The sequence below is a fragment of the Sceloporus occidentalis genome, unplaced genomic scaffold (assembly GCF_023333645.1).
Source record: "Sceloporus occidentalis isolate IW3139 unplaced genomic scaffold, rSceOcc1.0.p SCAF_1, whole genome shotgun sequence".
Classification (NCBI taxonomy): Eukaryota; Metazoa; Chordata; class Lepidosauria; order Squamata; family Phrynosomatidae; genus Sceloporus; species Sceloporus occidentalis.
Genome location: NW_028316981.1, coordinates 20,884,010 through 20,901,307, shown reverse-complemented (window position 1 = coordinate 20,901,307; position 17,298 = coordinate 20,884,010). Strand labels below are relative to the sequence as shown.

The 17,298-nt window shown below is 45.9% G+C and overlaps 1 protein-coding gene across 5 annotated transcripts in view; it reads left to right on the top strand.

The window, feature by feature from the left end:
* The window catches only part of LOC149321090 (C-type lectin domain family 2 member B-like), a 76,053-nt gene that overhangs the window by 42,062 nt on the left and 16,693 nt on the right, over positions 1-17,298 (top strand). For 4 of the 5 annotated variants that reach the window (XM_089515393.1, XM_089515384.1, XM_089515373.1 and 1 more), the window contains one exon: positions 1,432-1,468. The exons of the other annotated variant lie outside the window; for it this stretch is intronic. In XM_089515393.1, coding sequence (XP_089371519.1) covers positions 1,432-1,468 — 37 coding nt within the window. The remainder of the gene's footprint in view (positions 1-1,431; positions 1,469-17,298) is intronic. 5 annotated transcript variants of the gene reach the window in all.

Sequence of the window (17,298 nt, the reverse complement as noted above, 5' to 3'; positions counted from 1 at the left end):
TTTATTTTCAAGGAAGAAGGAGATAGTTTCCTTTCTATTCGTTTGGGGTTAAACTGCTTTCTGGGTCCAGAGGTTGTAATTTAGGACTACAAGGGAGGAAACGCGTGTTTGAATGAGAACGCATCAGACACGCGTGTCAATCCTTCCAGTTTGTTTGCGAAATGCTGCAAATCCGCCTCGCTATCAAATGGAGGAGGGACAGTGAAAGGTTGGGCGAACCTCCCTAAAAAGCTATTTTCATCCGAAATAAGTAGAGAGTTCAAGGGGCGGCTTTAGAGCCGAAGTCGGAGACGTTACTTTGATGGGAGTTAGTCAGCTTTAGTCCAAAGGGTTAACATTTCCAAGCTCTGCTCTGATTTGTTATTGATCCTTTCAATGTACAGTGTATCCTGGTTTTCTGTATATTTCCCTACATCAGTAGCACGTCCCAACATGTCCAGATTATTATTATTATTATTGATATGCTTGTGACTCAAACACATTGCAGAAATAATCCGGTTTCAGCGCTCTTGAACTGCTCTGGATCAGTGCTATTAGGGAATCCTGGGAATTGGAGTTTATTGCGGCACCAGAGCTCTCTCTGACAGAGAAGGCTCAATGTCTCACAAAACTACAGTTCCCAGAATTCCCCAGCATTGAGCCAGGGCAGGTAAAGCGGTCCAAAACCGGATTATTTCTGCAGTGTGTGTTTTGGACCTTGGTTAAAATAAGCATCGTTAAAAAATTAACAGGATGCAAAAGTTAAAAATCAATTAAAGCATCATAAAATTAAAAACGTGAGTCATTAGACAATTCAACTGTAACAGCAAGTATGAAGACACTTGCCAAGGGGATCCGATGGTAGGATCGCCATAAATTGGGAAGGACTTCAAGGCACACAACCAGAAAACAATGTATTCAAGGGTTGTGCAAAATGTTGGCATGGCATTTTTGAGCAGAAAACATTACTTCATGCACAGAAAATTATATTTCTCTGCTGACACTGCCGCTTTCTGCGCAAAATAATAAGTGTTGCGTTAATAAGGATCCGCCATTTGTCCCTTTCGATGATGATGGGATTTCTCTGTCCAGCATTCAATCTTCGTGATCTTTTGCAAAAATCACCTGAGGCCCTCCTGGGAGAACCGGATCAAGGAAGGGTTATTGATTCAGTTATTTCATCCACATATTTTGGTTAAACACCTCTCATTCCCACAAAGTATGTGCGTCTGTTATCAGTGGTTCCTTTGAATGTGCTACAAACATATTGTTGGGTTTGTGTTTTTTATAAAAAGTTTTTACAATTAGCTACTGAAACCATATCCCAGTTTTTTCACTTAAATCTTTCCTCCTGTTCTTTACAGGTCCCCCCCCCCCCCTTCCTTGCATTTCTTTCCCATTTCCTGAAGCTCAAAAGACGCTGATCCTGCCCTTTTACACTTTCTTTGACAGAGACGAAGCTGGGCTCCTTTCCAAAAGTGTGAGGAAGGTAGGGAAAAGAGACACACTTTTTTTCTTGCCTAATAGATGTGACAAGTGCAAACAGGAATGTCCTTTCCTGTAACATCTACACACACACAACGCTTCTAGAATGACTGTTGTTGATATCATTGTGTTTCATTATATCTTAATGGTGTAGCTTTGTACTTCTAGTTTTCAGAAACATCTGTTTCGTCAAACCTCTTGTGATAACCCTTCTTTTCCTGTTTGAGGAGACAGGTAGATACAAATCAAATCCATAATTTAGAAAAGTAATATATTTTGCAGAAAACAGTACAGGTTCAAATGAGTGGACTACATCTCGATCATAATTGGTTTTGTTGCTTTGTTTGCTCCGCAGAGTCAGCTTGTCTTCTTCTACATCTTTCATAGTAAAATTAACAGTGGCCAGTGTATGTACCAGGGTTTAGTTTTGTTGTGGTAGGTTTTAATGGAAGGGAGGGGTTTGTTCCTCTTCTACGTAGAGACCGCAAGGGCCATCCAGTCCAACCCCATTCTGACATGCAGGAACTCTCAATCAAAGCATCCCCGACAGATGGCCATCCAGCCTCTGCTTAAAGACCTCCAAGGAAGGAGACTCCACTACACTCCGAGGGAATGTCTTACAATGTCAAACAGCCCTTACTGTCAGGAGGAGGTTCCTCCTAATGTTGAGGCGGTATCTCTTTTCCTGCAGCTTGCTGGTCCTGGTCCTGTTCTCTGGAGCAGCAGAAAACAAGCTTGTTCCCTCCTCAATGTAACACCCCTTCAAATATTTAAACAGGGCTATCATATCACCTCTTAACCTTCTTTTCTCCAGGCTAAACATACCCAGCTCCCTCAGTCGTTCCTCATAAGGCAAGGTTTTCAGACCTTTCACCATTTTAGTCGCCCTCCTTTGGACACGCTCCAGTTTCTCAAAGTCCTTTTTTAATTGTGGTGTCCAGAACTGGACACAATATTCCAGGTGGGGCCTGACCAGAGCAGAATAGAGTGGCACTATTACTTCCCTTGATCTAGACACTATAATAATAATAATAATAATTTGTTTTATTTATATACCAAAGATCATAGCGGTGAACAGCAAATAAGCTAATTAGCAAGTAAGCTAATTTGCCCCCAACAGTCTGGGTACTCATTTTAGCGACCTCGGAAGGATGCAAACCTGAGTCGAGCTTGGAGCCTGAGTCGACTCATGTTCAACTTTTGGTCTACTTGGACTCCCAGATCCCTTTCACATGTAGTTTCATTCAGCCAGGTGTCCCTCATTCTATATCTCTGCATTTCATTTCATTTCATTTTTTTTTCTTTCCTAAGTGCAGTACCTTAAAGAATGTGTTTTCTGCAGTGTCCTGCCTTAACCAGTTGGCTGTAATTCCGTTCTATAGCTGCCTCTCATTTTTTCTTGCCTGGGGCCAATTCAGAGCAATGATTTACAGTCCTCAGGCGGAGAGCTTTCCAGATTACAAACCCAGCAATTCGCTGGTGGCAACCTTGGCAATTTAAGTGGCATTGGAGTGGTTCATTTCTGGAGCAATGTGGGCGGGGACTGGATTAAAATCTAGTTGGGAAACTATGGCCTGTTACAGACTGCCAAAATAAAGCTGCTTCGGGTCTCTTTGGAGGTATGCTATTTAAATGATGCATGGGCCCTAAGAGTCCGGAGGTCGCACCAAAGCCACACTCCATTCCTAAGCACCGGAGTGCAGCTTTTGGTGCAGCTTCTGGATTCTTAGGATGCATGCATCATTTAAATAGCATACCTCCAAAGAGACCCGAAGCAGCTTTATTTTGGCAGTCTGTAACAGGCCTATAATTAATGCCTATTCTGATCATAGTGCGTGCTCCAGACTAATTGCCCTTCTCTTTCCTTTGTTACAAAATGCTGCCAGGTTTTTAAAATGGAATCATTTGTCTTGGATGAAGAGTAAGAATACTGCCTGGGTTCTGTGTGTGTGCCTTCAAGGCATTTCGATTTACAGCAAGGCTAAGGGGAAGAACCTATCCCAGTTTTCTTGGAGAGCTTTACTGGAGTGGATTTGTCATTGCCTTCCTTTGAGGCAGAGAGAGTGTGACTTGCCCAAGGTCACGGGCTTGATTTCCATGGCTGAGCAGGGAAATCCAGCAGGGAAATCCCTGGTCTCCCAGAGCCCTAGTCCAACACTCAGACCACTAGCCCACACTGGCTTGTTGTTATTATATTGTTGCAATTAACTGCCTTCAAATTGACTGTGATTTATGGCAACCCTATGAAAGAGAGACCTCCAAGGCATCCCTCATCAGGCCTTGCAGACTCAGAGCTGTGGTTTCCTTGGTCGATCTGGACTCTATTACCTTCTACCTTACTCAAGCTTTATTGCCTTTTCTAGTGAATCATGATGTGCTCAAAGTAGGACAGGCTCAGTTTAGTCATTTCTAGGGAGACTTCAGACTCCATTTGCTCTAGGGTCCATTTACACTCATCCCTCCATATTTGCGGCTTTGATATTTGCGAATTTCATTAATATGTTATCTCTAGCAATATCTACGGTCAACTTTAACTAAAAGTCGTGGTGAAAGACCTAGAGCTTCCTAGAGAGACTACTCTACTAGGCATTTGTAGCTCCTCCAGTGCAATATTATGGTCAGTGTTTGGCAGATGTGGACCACAGAGTTGTACTGGAGGAACCTAGAGATTCCTAGAGAGGTGGCCTCTCAGGTAAAAACATGGTGTTTTTGTTATCTGTTGTTTTCCATATCCACTGGGGTCTTGTGCCCCTAACCCTAGCGAATGTGGAGGAACATGTGTATTAGTCTTTCTATGGTGTTCATAGAACTCTTTCCTAGCACCACATTTCAAAGGAGTTTTGTTTGCTTTCTATTAAGTTTTCTTCACTGTCCAGCTTTCACAGCCATACATAGGACATGGATGCCATGGATAAATTTAAACATTCATATTCAATGCTATATCTTAACACTTCAGGACTGTTGGGATTTCCTTTCCTGAGAAACTCAGGAAAGGAGGAGAGATTGCTTAATCTCACCAGCAAAGCAAACAGAGAAGAACAGAGGCGAGCAGGGCCCCACTTGTGTCTCCAAATTAAAACAGAGTCTCTAGCTAGAGGAAAATAAAACAAGTTTACTTACAAAAATCATGTGTATGAAAACACAGGTCTGACTTCATGTTGCAAAGAAAAAAACGAGGTAGAAAAAGTTGGCTACATGCTTCTTAACAAAGTTTCCTGCAGCATGCAAGTCCTAATCTTCTCCTGATTTCTTGAACACAGTCCCTATTCTGATTTATCACTGAGCCAAGATATAGGAAATCTTTAACTATTTCAATTTCCTCCTCATCTAGTTTGAAGTTATGTAAACCTCCCGTGGACATTATTTTTATTGTCTTAATGTTTAACAGTAAGCCTGCTCTTCAACTTTCTTCAGTAGCCCTTCCAAGTCTTTGGTGTTTTCTGCATTTCCTAGGTCTTTATCACACGGTGACCTAAGTGCTGTCATCCCAAAAAAGGTTAAAGTGCTGTCACTCCAGAAAAGCAAGCCCATTTGCTAATGGTTATCACACACAAGAGCACAATAAGGGTTTAAAGGCACAGTATTTAGGGTTAGATTCGAATTTGGCTATCAGATGGGTGAGGACAAATCCCCATTGCTTGCTTAGAAATATCTGTTCTGAGCATGCTCCAAACTGTTACTTCCACAAGTGCCCTCCCACATGCTGCAGGGAGGGAGGCAGGAAGGGGAAACCAGGGAGGGACGCCTCTTTGCCACAAAAGCCCCAAAAGCTGTGTCAGAGGAAGGTAGACAGACTCTGTAAACCACAAAGACACACACCTACACACAAGAGTCATATGAGTCCTATTTCCTCTGAGGCTGACAGAGTGTGACTTTCTCAAGGTCTCCCAGTGGGATTCATGACCAAGCAGGGTCCCTGTCTGTCATCCATCCATCCATCTCTGTCTGTCTGTTATCCATCTCTGTGTGTGTGTGTGTGTGTGTGTGTGTGTGTCATCTATCTATCTATCTATCTATCTATCTATCTATCTATCTATCTATCTATCTACTTACCTATCTCTGCCATCTGTGTGTGTGTGTGTGTGTGTGCGCGCGTGTCATCCATCCATCCATCCACTTACCTATCTCTCTCTCATCTATCTATCTATCTATCTATCTATCTATCTATCTATCTATCTATCTATAAACTTACCTATCTCTGCCATCTCTCTCTCTCTCTCTCTCTGTGATCTATCTATCTATCTACCTATCTATCCAGCTACCTACTGTACCTAACTATCTCTGTCCTCTCTCTCTCTCTCTCTCCTTACCCATCTCTCTCTGTCATCCACTTATCTATCTCTGTCCTCTATGTTTCTTTGTCATTTGTCTGTCTGTCTATCCATCCGCTTACCTATCTCTGTCATCTATCCACTTGTCTGTCTGTCTGTCTGTCTATCTATCTATCTATCTATCTATCTATCTATCTATCTATCATCTATCTATCTATCTATCTATCTATCTATCTATCTATCTATCTATCTATAGACCTACCTATCTCTGCCATCTCTCTCTCTCTGAAACAAGTCCATAAACTTGCCTGGTTCCAGCGAGGGCTGAGCCTCCCAGATACCCTCCTTTTCCAGGACATGTCCTCCATTTCTCCCTCCAAATTGCCTCCCTCTGCCTTCTTCTCCCACCAGTAGCCCTGCCCTTCATTAGAGCTCCATTAGAGGAGGAGAGAACGGGGCAAGGAGGAGTGTGTGTGTGTATCCCCTTAAGAAGTCTCTGTTCCCAGGGACAGCAAGGCATTGCGAGCCTTGCATTTTCCCACAGCAGCCATTGCATGAGAGCAGCCAATTCGCAAGGAAAAGAGGCAAGTGAATCCGGAAGTTTTGCCAATTTACTTATTTCCAGATTGACCTCACACTCACCCTGGATTCTCTTCTGATCGGCTGCAGTGTCATGTGAAAAGCAGCTGCGAATTGGTCCCTGGACCCTGGGTGACCCTGCATTGCCTCCACATTAAATTCCCAGTTTTGCCCCATGTGAGGGTGGCTACATTTCTTTTTTCCTATTTTGGCAGAAATTAGGAAGAGTTTCTCCTTCTTGTTTTGGTAAAACAGTTTATTGCTTTTCATGAACTGTTCTTAATTACTTGATATTCTGAATCAATTTTCACTTGGCGGTGGCTATAATCATTCAGATTCATTCATTCAACCAGAAAAGAAACCGGTGATATACCAAACCCCATGTATTTTTTCCTCTCCAGAGCCTTTTCTCTGATCATTTCCGGCTTGACCATTTCCCTCTTTGGCTACTCAAGGATGAGCAGTTCAGGAACTCCTGACAGATGTTAGACACAGAATTAGAGAGGACTAGAGTGAATTTATCCGCTTTGGACCAGCGAGGGAGCTCCTTCGTTACAGGTCCTGCCTCCCTCGGCAGAGCAGAGATGATGCCTCCGATGTAAAGCTATATTTTCAAAGGACAGTTTCCTGTACCGTTGATAAAATGTAGACATACAACTCCAACATTGTAATTTTCCCCCCTTTCTTTTCCCTGGTTGATAGTTGACATCTTTGTCTGATGAAGAAGACTATTGAACTTGGCCAATAAAGGTGTTGCTGTTTTGTGAGTTTGGGATGCTGAGTCCAGTCCCTTTCAGCTGGGGTTTCTCTTGGTTTGATACAGAGAGCTGTATCTCTTAATGCAAGTGGGATGGGCACCGGGTCTGAATGAAGAAGGGTCTCGGAGAACAACCTTTATCACTGGATGTTAAAACTGAGCGGACTGGCCGAAATGGATCCATTTCCAGTATCTAAGGATCTTTAGAGTCATTTGTAAACGGCTGGAGACCTCTGGTTGCTTTTTAGTGAAGAAAAGAACATGATTTGGCAGCTAAGACTTCAATAGATTGAATTAGTGGACGAAGCAGAGGCTATAATATAGGGAGAGATGTTGTATTTGTACCGTCAGCCTTTATCTGAAAGAGCCAGTGTGGTTGTTCTGTCATAAAACGGGTGTGTGTCTAGTTGTCACCCGTCAGGAAGAAACTCTTGGCCAAAAAACCATGCCACCCATCTGTCTGTTTCAAGGTGTTGAGGACACTGTAATACCTCGGGATTGAACCCTCCGGGGTTGAGGACTCTGGAGGATCCCAACACTTTGACCAATGGTGCAGCCAATATCTGGCCTGGTAGAGGTGTGTGTCCATACGCATATATCTTTGGCCCCTTTATGCATCCATAAATATCTATGTATAGACCCACTGAAGCATCCATGCACCCACACCGCCTGCTCCCCAATCCCTAGACAAGAGGAGATGGAAAATCTAAAGTCCTCGTTGAAAACACACTGCAGAAACAACCCAGTTGGAGACCCCTTTCACTGCCCTGGCTCAGTGCTCGGGAATCCTGGGAACTGTGAGACATTTAGCCTTCTCTGCCAGAGAGCTCTGGTGCCATAATAAACTACACTTCCCAGGATTCCCTAGCATTGAGTCAGGGCAGCGAAAGGGGTCTCAAAGTGGATTATTCCTGTAGTGTGTTTTGAGATCCACTTAGAGAAGTGGAAGCCCGGCTGGCGGAGTGGGCTGACTAGGGCTCCTTCGAGGGGAAATGGGGGGCTACGACTGGAACCCTCCCTCGGGCATAGAAACCCATTGGCTGGCCTCAGTCCCACTCTCTCAGCCTCAGGGAAACGCCATCTGAACCCATCATGCCTAGAAAACCCAGGGAAAGGTTCGCCAAAGTGCTGGGATTGGAAACCACACCATCAAGGAGGAACCAGGGCAGGAGGCGATGCGTACTGTATTTCAATCGCTTCCTCCCTCCTCGCTTTCTCCTCCTGGAGAGTTTTCCTTCCGATCCCAAGAAACCAATTGCCGGGGGATGAGGAAGAAGCCAGTGGAGCTTGGAAAGCGTGCATCCTCTATTTTGTGCCTTTTCTTTGCCCAATAAAGGTTTTATGTTTGGTGGATCTGGGATGTGCTTGTGTTGTTTGCAAAGTGGGAGCCTAACCCGAATCCCTTTCCGAGCAGCCGCCTTCTGGGATCTCTCTTGCTTTGGATGCAGAGAGCGCTTGGAAAAGTTACTTAACGCCGTTTCCATAAGAAAGGGTTTTGCAAAAGCTCTGCTGCTTTGCAAATGAGAGGTTTATAAGGTGCGACACACAGAAACAATCCAGTTTGAGACCCCTTTAATCCTGGGAACGGTAGTTTTGCCAGCCATTTAGCCGCTTCTGTCAGAGAGAGCTCTGGTGCCACAATAAACTCCAATTCCCAGGATTCCCTAGCACTTAGCCAGGGCAGTTTAAAGGGGTCTCAAACTGGGTTATTTCTGCAGTGTGTTTTTGGACCTTAGTGAAAAGTAAGAAAGCGTCCAGTGGGAGCTGTGTTTGGCCGTTTAACAAATACAAACAAGAACCTACCAGTGATTTTGTGCATTTCGGTTGGACGATGAAGGCATCACTGCTGGATGTTTGTGGGGAAAGGAAGTGGCTGGGGCACAAGGTATGAATGGAGAAGGACCTGGGATCATTTTAAAAAGAGAAACCCTTATCGCTGGATTTTAAAAACTGAATGGACTGGATCCATCTTCAGCAAGACTGGCTGAGTGCTAGGGAATCCTGGGAACGGTGGCTGATTGCGGATTAGGGTCGTTTGCCAGAGCTCTCTCTGACAGAGGAGGGTAGATGTTCCCAGAAACTGCCCTAGCCTTGAGCCCGGGCGGTTCAAGCGGCCTCAGAGTGGGTTGTTTCTGGAGTGTGTTCTGTCCCTTTGGAGGGCTTTTCATTGCTTGGGGGAGGATCTTTAAAGTCCTTTGCAAACGACTAGAGACTTCAGATTGATTTGTGTGTGTGTATTAAGAAAATAAAAACAAATGATTGGCAGGAAGGAGGGAAGGAAGGAAGGAGGGAGGGAGGAGTCAAAGGAGGAGCCAGATCCGTGGCGCTGGCTGCTCTGCATCACTTTTCCCTCCTCCTTCGCAGCTGGCGCACGGATTCAGCCTCGAAGGCTCCCACTCTTTTCGGCGTCTCTTGCGGTGAGGAGGAGGAGGAGGAGGAGGGGGGGGATCCGGGAGGGAAGGGAGACCGAGGACCCCTCCTCCATTTCAGCCTTCTTCTCTAGGAGGCGTTTCCAGGAGTAAGGGGCCGAGATTGACATTTCTAGATGCCTCTTTTTTTGAGCTCTTTTTTGGGGGTGGGGGGTAATCTGTCCCCCTTTTTCTGGAGAAGGAAAATGGGAAGCGCACTGTTCCGTTCCCCTTCTCCCCTTCTTCTTATTCCTCCTTGGCGAATACTGGAACCAGGCACTTAAAGAAAGTCTCATGTGGCCATTAAGGCTGCATCCAGACTGGAGAAATAATAACCTGGCTTGGCACCGCTTGAAGTCTTTTTCTGGCTCTTTGCTATGGAATTCTGGGAGTTGGAGTTTGTTGTGGGCCCAGAGCGGAGGGACAGCTGCTGCCCTCATTTTCTTACTTTCCTCTATTGGAGTTGGCCTCCGTGGCCTCTGCTCCTCGCCCCTCCTTCACTTTTTAGGGAAGATGGCTGCCGCGTAGGGTTGCCATAACCCGGCGGCCCCCGTGCCATTCAACGGTTTCGGGGGGCCCCTCCCGGTCCCGGTCCGGTTTGGGCCCCCACCCGTGCCTTGTTCCCGGTTTGGGGGCGCGCTGCTGCGGCGCCAACCCACCTCCTCCTCCGGCTCCGCCTTCCTCCTCCTCAGCGGGCCGGCGGCAGAAGCGCCACCGCCACCGCGCCTCCACTGGGAGGGCTTGCGCGCCTTGGCCTCAGCAGGGCCAGTGGCAGCGCGCGCGCCTGCCCATTCCCTCCGCACGCGCCTGCCCGCCCCACTTCTTTCCGTGCACGCGCGCGCACGCCTGCCCACCACACTTCCCTCCGCGCGCGCACGCACCTGCCCGTCACATTCCCTCATCGCGCACGCGCACACCTGCCCGCCACACCCCTCCGCGCTTGCGCACGCACCTGTCCGTCACATTTCCCTCCGCACGCGCGCGCACACCTGCCCGCCACACCCCTCCGCGCGCGCGCGCGCACACCTGCCCCACTTCCAGGAGGAGGAAGGGGGAGAGTAGGAGGAGGAAGGAGCCGGAGGAAGGGTGCCTGAAGGCCAGGACACAATTGGGCCAGAGGAGGAGGAGGAGGAGGAATGCTGAGTCAGTGGCCATTAGATCTGCCTTGGTATTTTGGTTTTTTTAAAATTATTTTTAAAAATATAAAATACTTATTTTATTTTTTTTTTAATTTTTATTATTGCTTTTTATTTTTTATTTTATTAATTTTTATTATTGCTTGTTTTTGTTTTATTTTATTAATTTTTATTATTGCTTGTTTTTGTTTTATTTTATTAATTTTATTATTGCTTTTGTTTTATTTTATTAATTTTTATTATTGCTTGTTTTTGTTTTATTTTATTAATTTTTATTATTGCTTGTTTTTGTTTTATTTTATTAATTTTATTATTGCTTGTTTTTGTTTTATTTCATTAATTTTATTATTGCTTTTGTTTTATTTTATTAATTTTTATTATTGCTTGTTTTTGTTTTATTTTATTAATTTTTATTATTGCTTGTTTTTGTTTTATTTTATTAATTTTATTATTGCTTGTTTTTGTTTTATTTCATTAATTTTATTATTGCTTTTGTTTTATTTTATTAATTTTTATTATTGCTTGTTTTTGTTTTATTTTATTAATTTTTATTATTGCTTGTTTTTGTTTTATTTTATTAATTTTATTATTGCTTGTTTTTGTTTTATTTCATTAATTTTATTATTGCTTTTGTTTTATTTTATTAATTTTTATTATTGCTTGTTTTTGTTTTATTTCATTAATTTTATTATTGCTTTTGTTTTATTTTATTAATTTTTATTATTGCTTGTTTTTGTTTTATTTTATTAATTTTTATTATTGCTTGTTTTTGTTTTATTTTATTAATTTTATTATTGCTTGTTTTTGTTTTATTTCATTAATTTTATTATTGCTTTTGTTTTATTTTATTAATTTTTATTATTGCTTGTTTTTGTTTTATTTTATTAATTTTTATTATTGCTTGTTTTTGTTTTATTTTATTAATTTTATTATTGCTTGTTTTTGTTTTATTTCATTAATTTTATTATTGCTTTTGTTTTATTTTATTAATTTTTATTATTGCTTGTTTTTGTTTTATTTTATTAATTTTATTATTGCTTTTGTTTTATTTTATTAATTTTTATTATTGCTTGTTTTTGTTTTATTTTATTAATTTTTATTATTGCTTGTTTTTGTTTTATTTTATTAATTTTATTATTGCTTGTTTTTGTTTTATTTCATTAATTTTATTATTGCTTTTGTTTTATTTCATTAATTTTATTATTGCTTTTGTTTTATTTTATTAATTTTTATTATTGCTTGTTTTTGTTTTATTTCATTAATTTTATTATTGCTTTTGTTTTATTTTATTAATTTTTATTATTGCTTGTTTTTGTTTTATTTTATTAATTTTTATTATTGCTTGTTTTTGTTTTATTTTATTAATTTTTATTATTGCTTGTTTTTTATATTATTAATTTTATTATTGCTTGTTTTTTATTTTATTACTTTAATTTATATTATCAAATATATAACCTCTGCCTTGTTTTTTATTTATTTTTTCATTATTTTTTATTATTAAATATATGCAAGTGCATTTTTTATGTATTTATGGTGCTTTGAATGCTAACAAATGCCTTTCCTGGACAATTATAGTGGTGGTGGTGGTGGTGGTGGTGATGATGATGATGATGATGATGATATTGATATCAACAAGCCTCTGAGGCACGGCCAATGTAACTTGCTTATGTAACTTGCTGTGATTTTTACAAACTCATGCACAGTGAAGAAAAACCACAGTCCCTTGACCAAGTACACACTTCTGAGAAGTACAGTTGAACCTGAGGGCAAGTCCATTTCTGCCATCTGTCTAGGAATAATGCCAAAATGTCCTCCATTTTGATCATGCCTAAAAACATGCATTTATATTAACATTTTTTAAAAAAACAAACTCAATTTTTTGCGCATCCTCCATTTTTAGAAAAATGTGTCCTACATTTGAAAATGTTGCCCTACATTTGTCCTACATTTGTCCCGGTTTGGAGGTCCTCACTTATGGCAACCCTACTGCCGCGGTGCCTCTTTTTCATCACCTGTGACTGAGGCTCGCCCCTCTTTCCCTCCCGCGGTGCGTACGCAATCGCATGCCGCCTGAACGAAGAAGAGGGAGCGGTCTGCGATGCCGGCGCTGAACATGGCAGGGGATGTGGGCGGGAGCAGCTGCCGTGCGTCAGAAGTGACGTACTGACGTTTGGTGTGGACCCACCCGGCGGGGCAGTGGAGCACTTTACTTGGTATCTGGTGTGGCCTGATGGGGCGGGGCCAAAAGCGGAAGGGGAGGGGCTTAAACGAGGAGAGAGGTTTAGGCATGATGATGGCTTTCCCTCAAGAGTAGTCAAGACGAGCGGAGGAGGGGCGGGGCTTCTGAGGCCAGGTGTCAATCTGCTCTTCCCTAGCCAGCTACTGGCTCTACTCTAAAGCAGGGGTAGGCAACCTTTTTCAGCCGGGGACCAGGTTGCTGTCCCTGAGACAACTGGGGGGCTGAAAGGGGGGGGGAGCTTCCACCCTCCGGGGGCGGGGCCACATGCCGGGGGCCGCCCCCTGGGGCGGGACTGTGTGCCGGGGGTGGAGCTTCCACCCTCTGGGGGCATGGCTTTCCTCTGCTCCCTTTCCCAACCTCCCGCTGTCTGAGAGACAGCTAGAAGGGGGGGATTGGGAGAGCGGGTGACAGGCGCGCGCCTGTCCCTCCTGCCCTTCCGTGGCCCCCAGCTGCCTCTCAGAGAAGCAGTAAGGGCCCGTGAGGGGCAGGAGCAACAGGCGCGCGGCCCCAGCTCCTGTCCTCGGGGCTTTGCCAGGCCTGAGGTGTCCTCCGAAAGACACCTCAGGGCTGCCAAAGCCCCGCGGGGAGGAGGAGGCGTGTGCCTGCCCTCTCCTCCTTCGCCCCTTCTTTCAGCCAAAAGGGCTCCAAGGGGCCCTTTCAGCCGAAGGGGAAGGCCGAAACCACTCTCACTGTTAAAGCAGACCTTTTAGCATTGAAAGCACTGAAAATACACAGAAATGCACTTTGGAAAGTCACACTGTCTCACCTTCAGAAAGAGTGCATGTCTTCATCTTCCTCCTCCCTCCCTCCCTCCCTCCTCCTCCTGCTCTTTCCTTCCTCCTTCTTCCTCCTCTTCTTCATCCTCCCTCCCTCCCTCCCTCCTCCTCCTGCTCCTTCCTTCCTCCTTCTTCCTCCTCTTCTTCATCCTCCCTCCCTCCTCCTCTTGCTCCTTCCTTCCTCCTTCTTCCTCCTCTTCTTCATCCTCCCTCCCTCCCTCCTCCTCTTGCTCCTTCTCTCCTTCCTTCCTCCTTCTTCCTCCTCTTCTTCATCCTCCCTCCCTCCCTCCTCCTCCTGCTCCTTCCTTCCTTCCTTCCTTCCTTCCTTCCTTCCTTCCTTCCTTCCTCCTTCTTCCTCCTCTTCTTCATCCTCCCTCCCTCCCTCCCTCCTCCTCTTGTTCCTTCCTTCCTTCCTTCCTTCCTTCCTTCCTTCCTTCCTCCTTCTTCCTCCTCTTCTTCATCCTCCCTCCCTCCTCCTCTTGCTCCTTCCCTCCTTCCTTCCTCCTTCTTCCTCCTCTTCTTCATCCTCCCTCCCTCCTCCTCTTGCTCCTTTCCTTCCTCCTTCTTCCTCCTCTTCTTCATCCTCCCTCCCTCCCTCCTACTCCTGCTCCTTCCTTCCTTCCTTCCTTCCTTCCTCCTTCTTCCTCCTCCCTCCCTCCTACTCCTGCTCCTTCCTTCCTTCCTTCCTTCCTTCCTTCCTTCCTTCCTCCTTCTTCCTCCTCTTCTTCATCCTCCCTCCCTCCCTCCTACTCCTGCTCCTTCCTTCCTTCCTCCTTCTTCCTCCTCTTCTTCATCCTCCCTCCCTCCCTCCTCCTCTTGTTCCTTCCTTCCTTCCTTCCTTCCTTCCTTCCTTCCTTCCTTCCTCCTTCTGCCTCCTCTTCTTCATCCTCCCTCCCTCCTCCTCTTGCTCCTTCCCTCCTTCCTTCCTCCTTCTTCCTCCTCTTCTTCATCCTCCCTCCCTCCTCCTCTTGCTCCTTCATTCCTTCCTCCTTCTTCCTCCTCTTCTTCATCCTCCCTCCCTCCCTCCTACTCCTGCTCCTTCCTTCCTTCCTTCCTTCCTTCCTTCCTTCCTTCCTTCCTCCTTCTTCCTCCTCCCTCCCTCCTACTCCTGCTCCTTCCTTCCTTCCTTCCTTCCTTCCTTCCTTCCTTCCTTCCTCCTTCTTCTTCCTCCTCTTCTTCATCCTCCCTCCCTCCCTCCTACTCCTGCTCCTTCCTTCCTTCCTCCTTCTTCCTCCTCTTCTTCATCCTCCCTCCCACCCTCCTGCTCTTGCTCTTGCTCTTGCTCTTTCCTTCCTTCCTCCTTCTTCCTCCTCTTCTTCATCCTCCCTCCCTCCCTCCTCCTCTTGCTCCTTCCTTCCTTCCTCCTTCTTCCTCCTCTTCTTCATCCTCCCTCCCTCCCTCCTCCTCCTGCTCCTTCCTTCCTTCCTCCTTCTTCCTCCTCTTCTTCATCCTTCCTCTTCCCTTCCTCCCTCCTCCTCCTCCATTCCTCCTTCTTCCCCAGCGCTTGCCCCCGCCCCCTGGGAGCCCAGAGGCCATCCCAGGGGGCGGGGGGAAGGAGCGCTCCAGCGGCCCCAGTGCTTGCCCCCGCCCCCTGGGAGCCCAGAGGCCATCCCGGGGGCGGGGGGAAGGAGCGCTTCAGCAGCCCCAGCGCTTGCCCCCGCCCCCTGGGAGCCCAGAGGCCATCCCAGGGGGCGGGGGGGAAGGAGCGCTTCAGCAGCCCCAGCACTTGCCCCCGCCCCCTGGGAGGCCAGAGGCCATCCCAGGGGGCGGGGAAATGGAGCGCTCGGCGGCCCCAGCGCTTGCCCCCACCCCCTGGGAGCCCAGAGGCGCGGGGAAAAGGAGCGCTCCGACGGCGGCAATCGGCGGCAGGGTCGGCCAGGGGCCGGTCCTACAGTGCTCGCGGGCCGCAGGTTGCCGACCCCTGCTCTAAAGCACTGCTTCCCAAACTCCGGTCATGTAGGTTCTAGGACTTCAACTCCCAGAAGCCTCACCCAGTTGGACCGACTGCCAGGGATTCTGGGAGCTGAAGCCCAAAACAGCTGGAGGGCCCAAGTTTGGGAATACTTTGCCCTTTAAGATATTTTTTTTGAGGAGCCCTCCCTCCAGCCCTTCTGCCATGGCCCCAGAGAGAGAGAAGAACCAATGAACTTGACCTCTTCTTACTAGATTGTAAGCCTGAGGGCAGGGAATTGTCCAGTTAAAAGAAGAAGAAGAAGAAGAAGAAGAAGAAGAAAGTAAGCCACTCTGATAGCCTTTATGGCTGAAGAGCGGGGTATAAATACTCCAAGTAAATAAATAGATAAATAAATAAAATATTTTAAAGGACATAGTTTTGGGACCACTGCTCAAAAGTAAAGCTGTGCGGGGCAGGGAGGGAGGGGCTTTTTTGGCTCCGCCCCCCAACGCACAGCCCCCAAAGCCTTACCTCCCCCCCCACACACACTGGGTGACACCCAGGTGTGGGACGCCACTGTTATGCGAATGTGTGTGGAGGTGTGTGAACATACATGCTCAAAAGTTGTCTTTAGGCAACCTCACAGACACCCCTCAGAATTGCCCCTTCCAAGTGAGGGAGTGGGCAGCTGGTGGGCACCCTTTTCTTGGGAGGGTCTTCTCCTGCTTCCCTCTTCGAATGAACTTTTGGCTACCAGGAAGGGCGGAGAGCCATCTGTGCTTGTATGCCTTTGGTAAAAAAAACCAGAAATCTTCCAGTAAACACTCTGTTTGTGGGTTGCCATAACCCTCCTGCCGGCGGGACACCACTAGGGGGCATCCCTGCACGGTTTCCTCCTTGACTCCCGGCCAAGTGTAGCCAATCTGGTGACTTTCACACCAAAATGGGTCCTTTTTAGAGCCTTTGGTGTGATTTTGGTGGTTGGTTTTAATGGTAATTTTGAGAGTTGAAATAAGTTCCAATTATTTTTATTCAATTAGGGCTACGTTTTATTGCCATATTAACATTACAGGGACTTTTCAGGGATTTTGACTGAATATTTGTTGAGATATGGGGGGATTTGGTGAGTTTTGGCCAAACGTTTGGGGAATTATCTTCGAGGCTTGTTGGCAACAGGAGGTTGCCAGACTAAGGAGAGGAGCTCCTCCTCTGTTTGGTCCCCAAGGCATGGGGGGGGGCATTTCCTTTGGCACCGAGGCGAGGATGATGATGATGATGATGAGGAGGAGGAGGTGCGTGGCCATTTTCAATATTTATTTTGCCCCTGTGTATTTTTTCTAACTTTGACTGCCAGGGCTCAATGCTCTGGAATTCTGGTGTCTGTGAGGCATTTAGCCTTCTCTGTCAGAGAGCTCTGGTGCCACAATAAACTACAATGCCCAGGATTCCATAGCACTGAGCCCAGGCAGTCAAAGCAGTGTGTTTGGGACACAGATATCCTTCTTTTATGAGTTAATGAATGAATCCAGTCCCTAGCCTTTCTATCTCTCTCACACACTGCAGGACTAATAACCCACTTTGAGACTGCTTTAACTCAATGGTAGGGAATCCTGGGAATGCTAGTGTTTGGGAGACATTGAGACTTCTCTGTCAGAGATGGCTCTGAGGCCACAATAGACTACAATTCCCAGGATTCCCCAGCACTGAGCAGTCTCAAACTGGACCATTTCCTCAGTGTGGATGCAGCTGGGGAGGAATTCTGGGCACTGCAGTT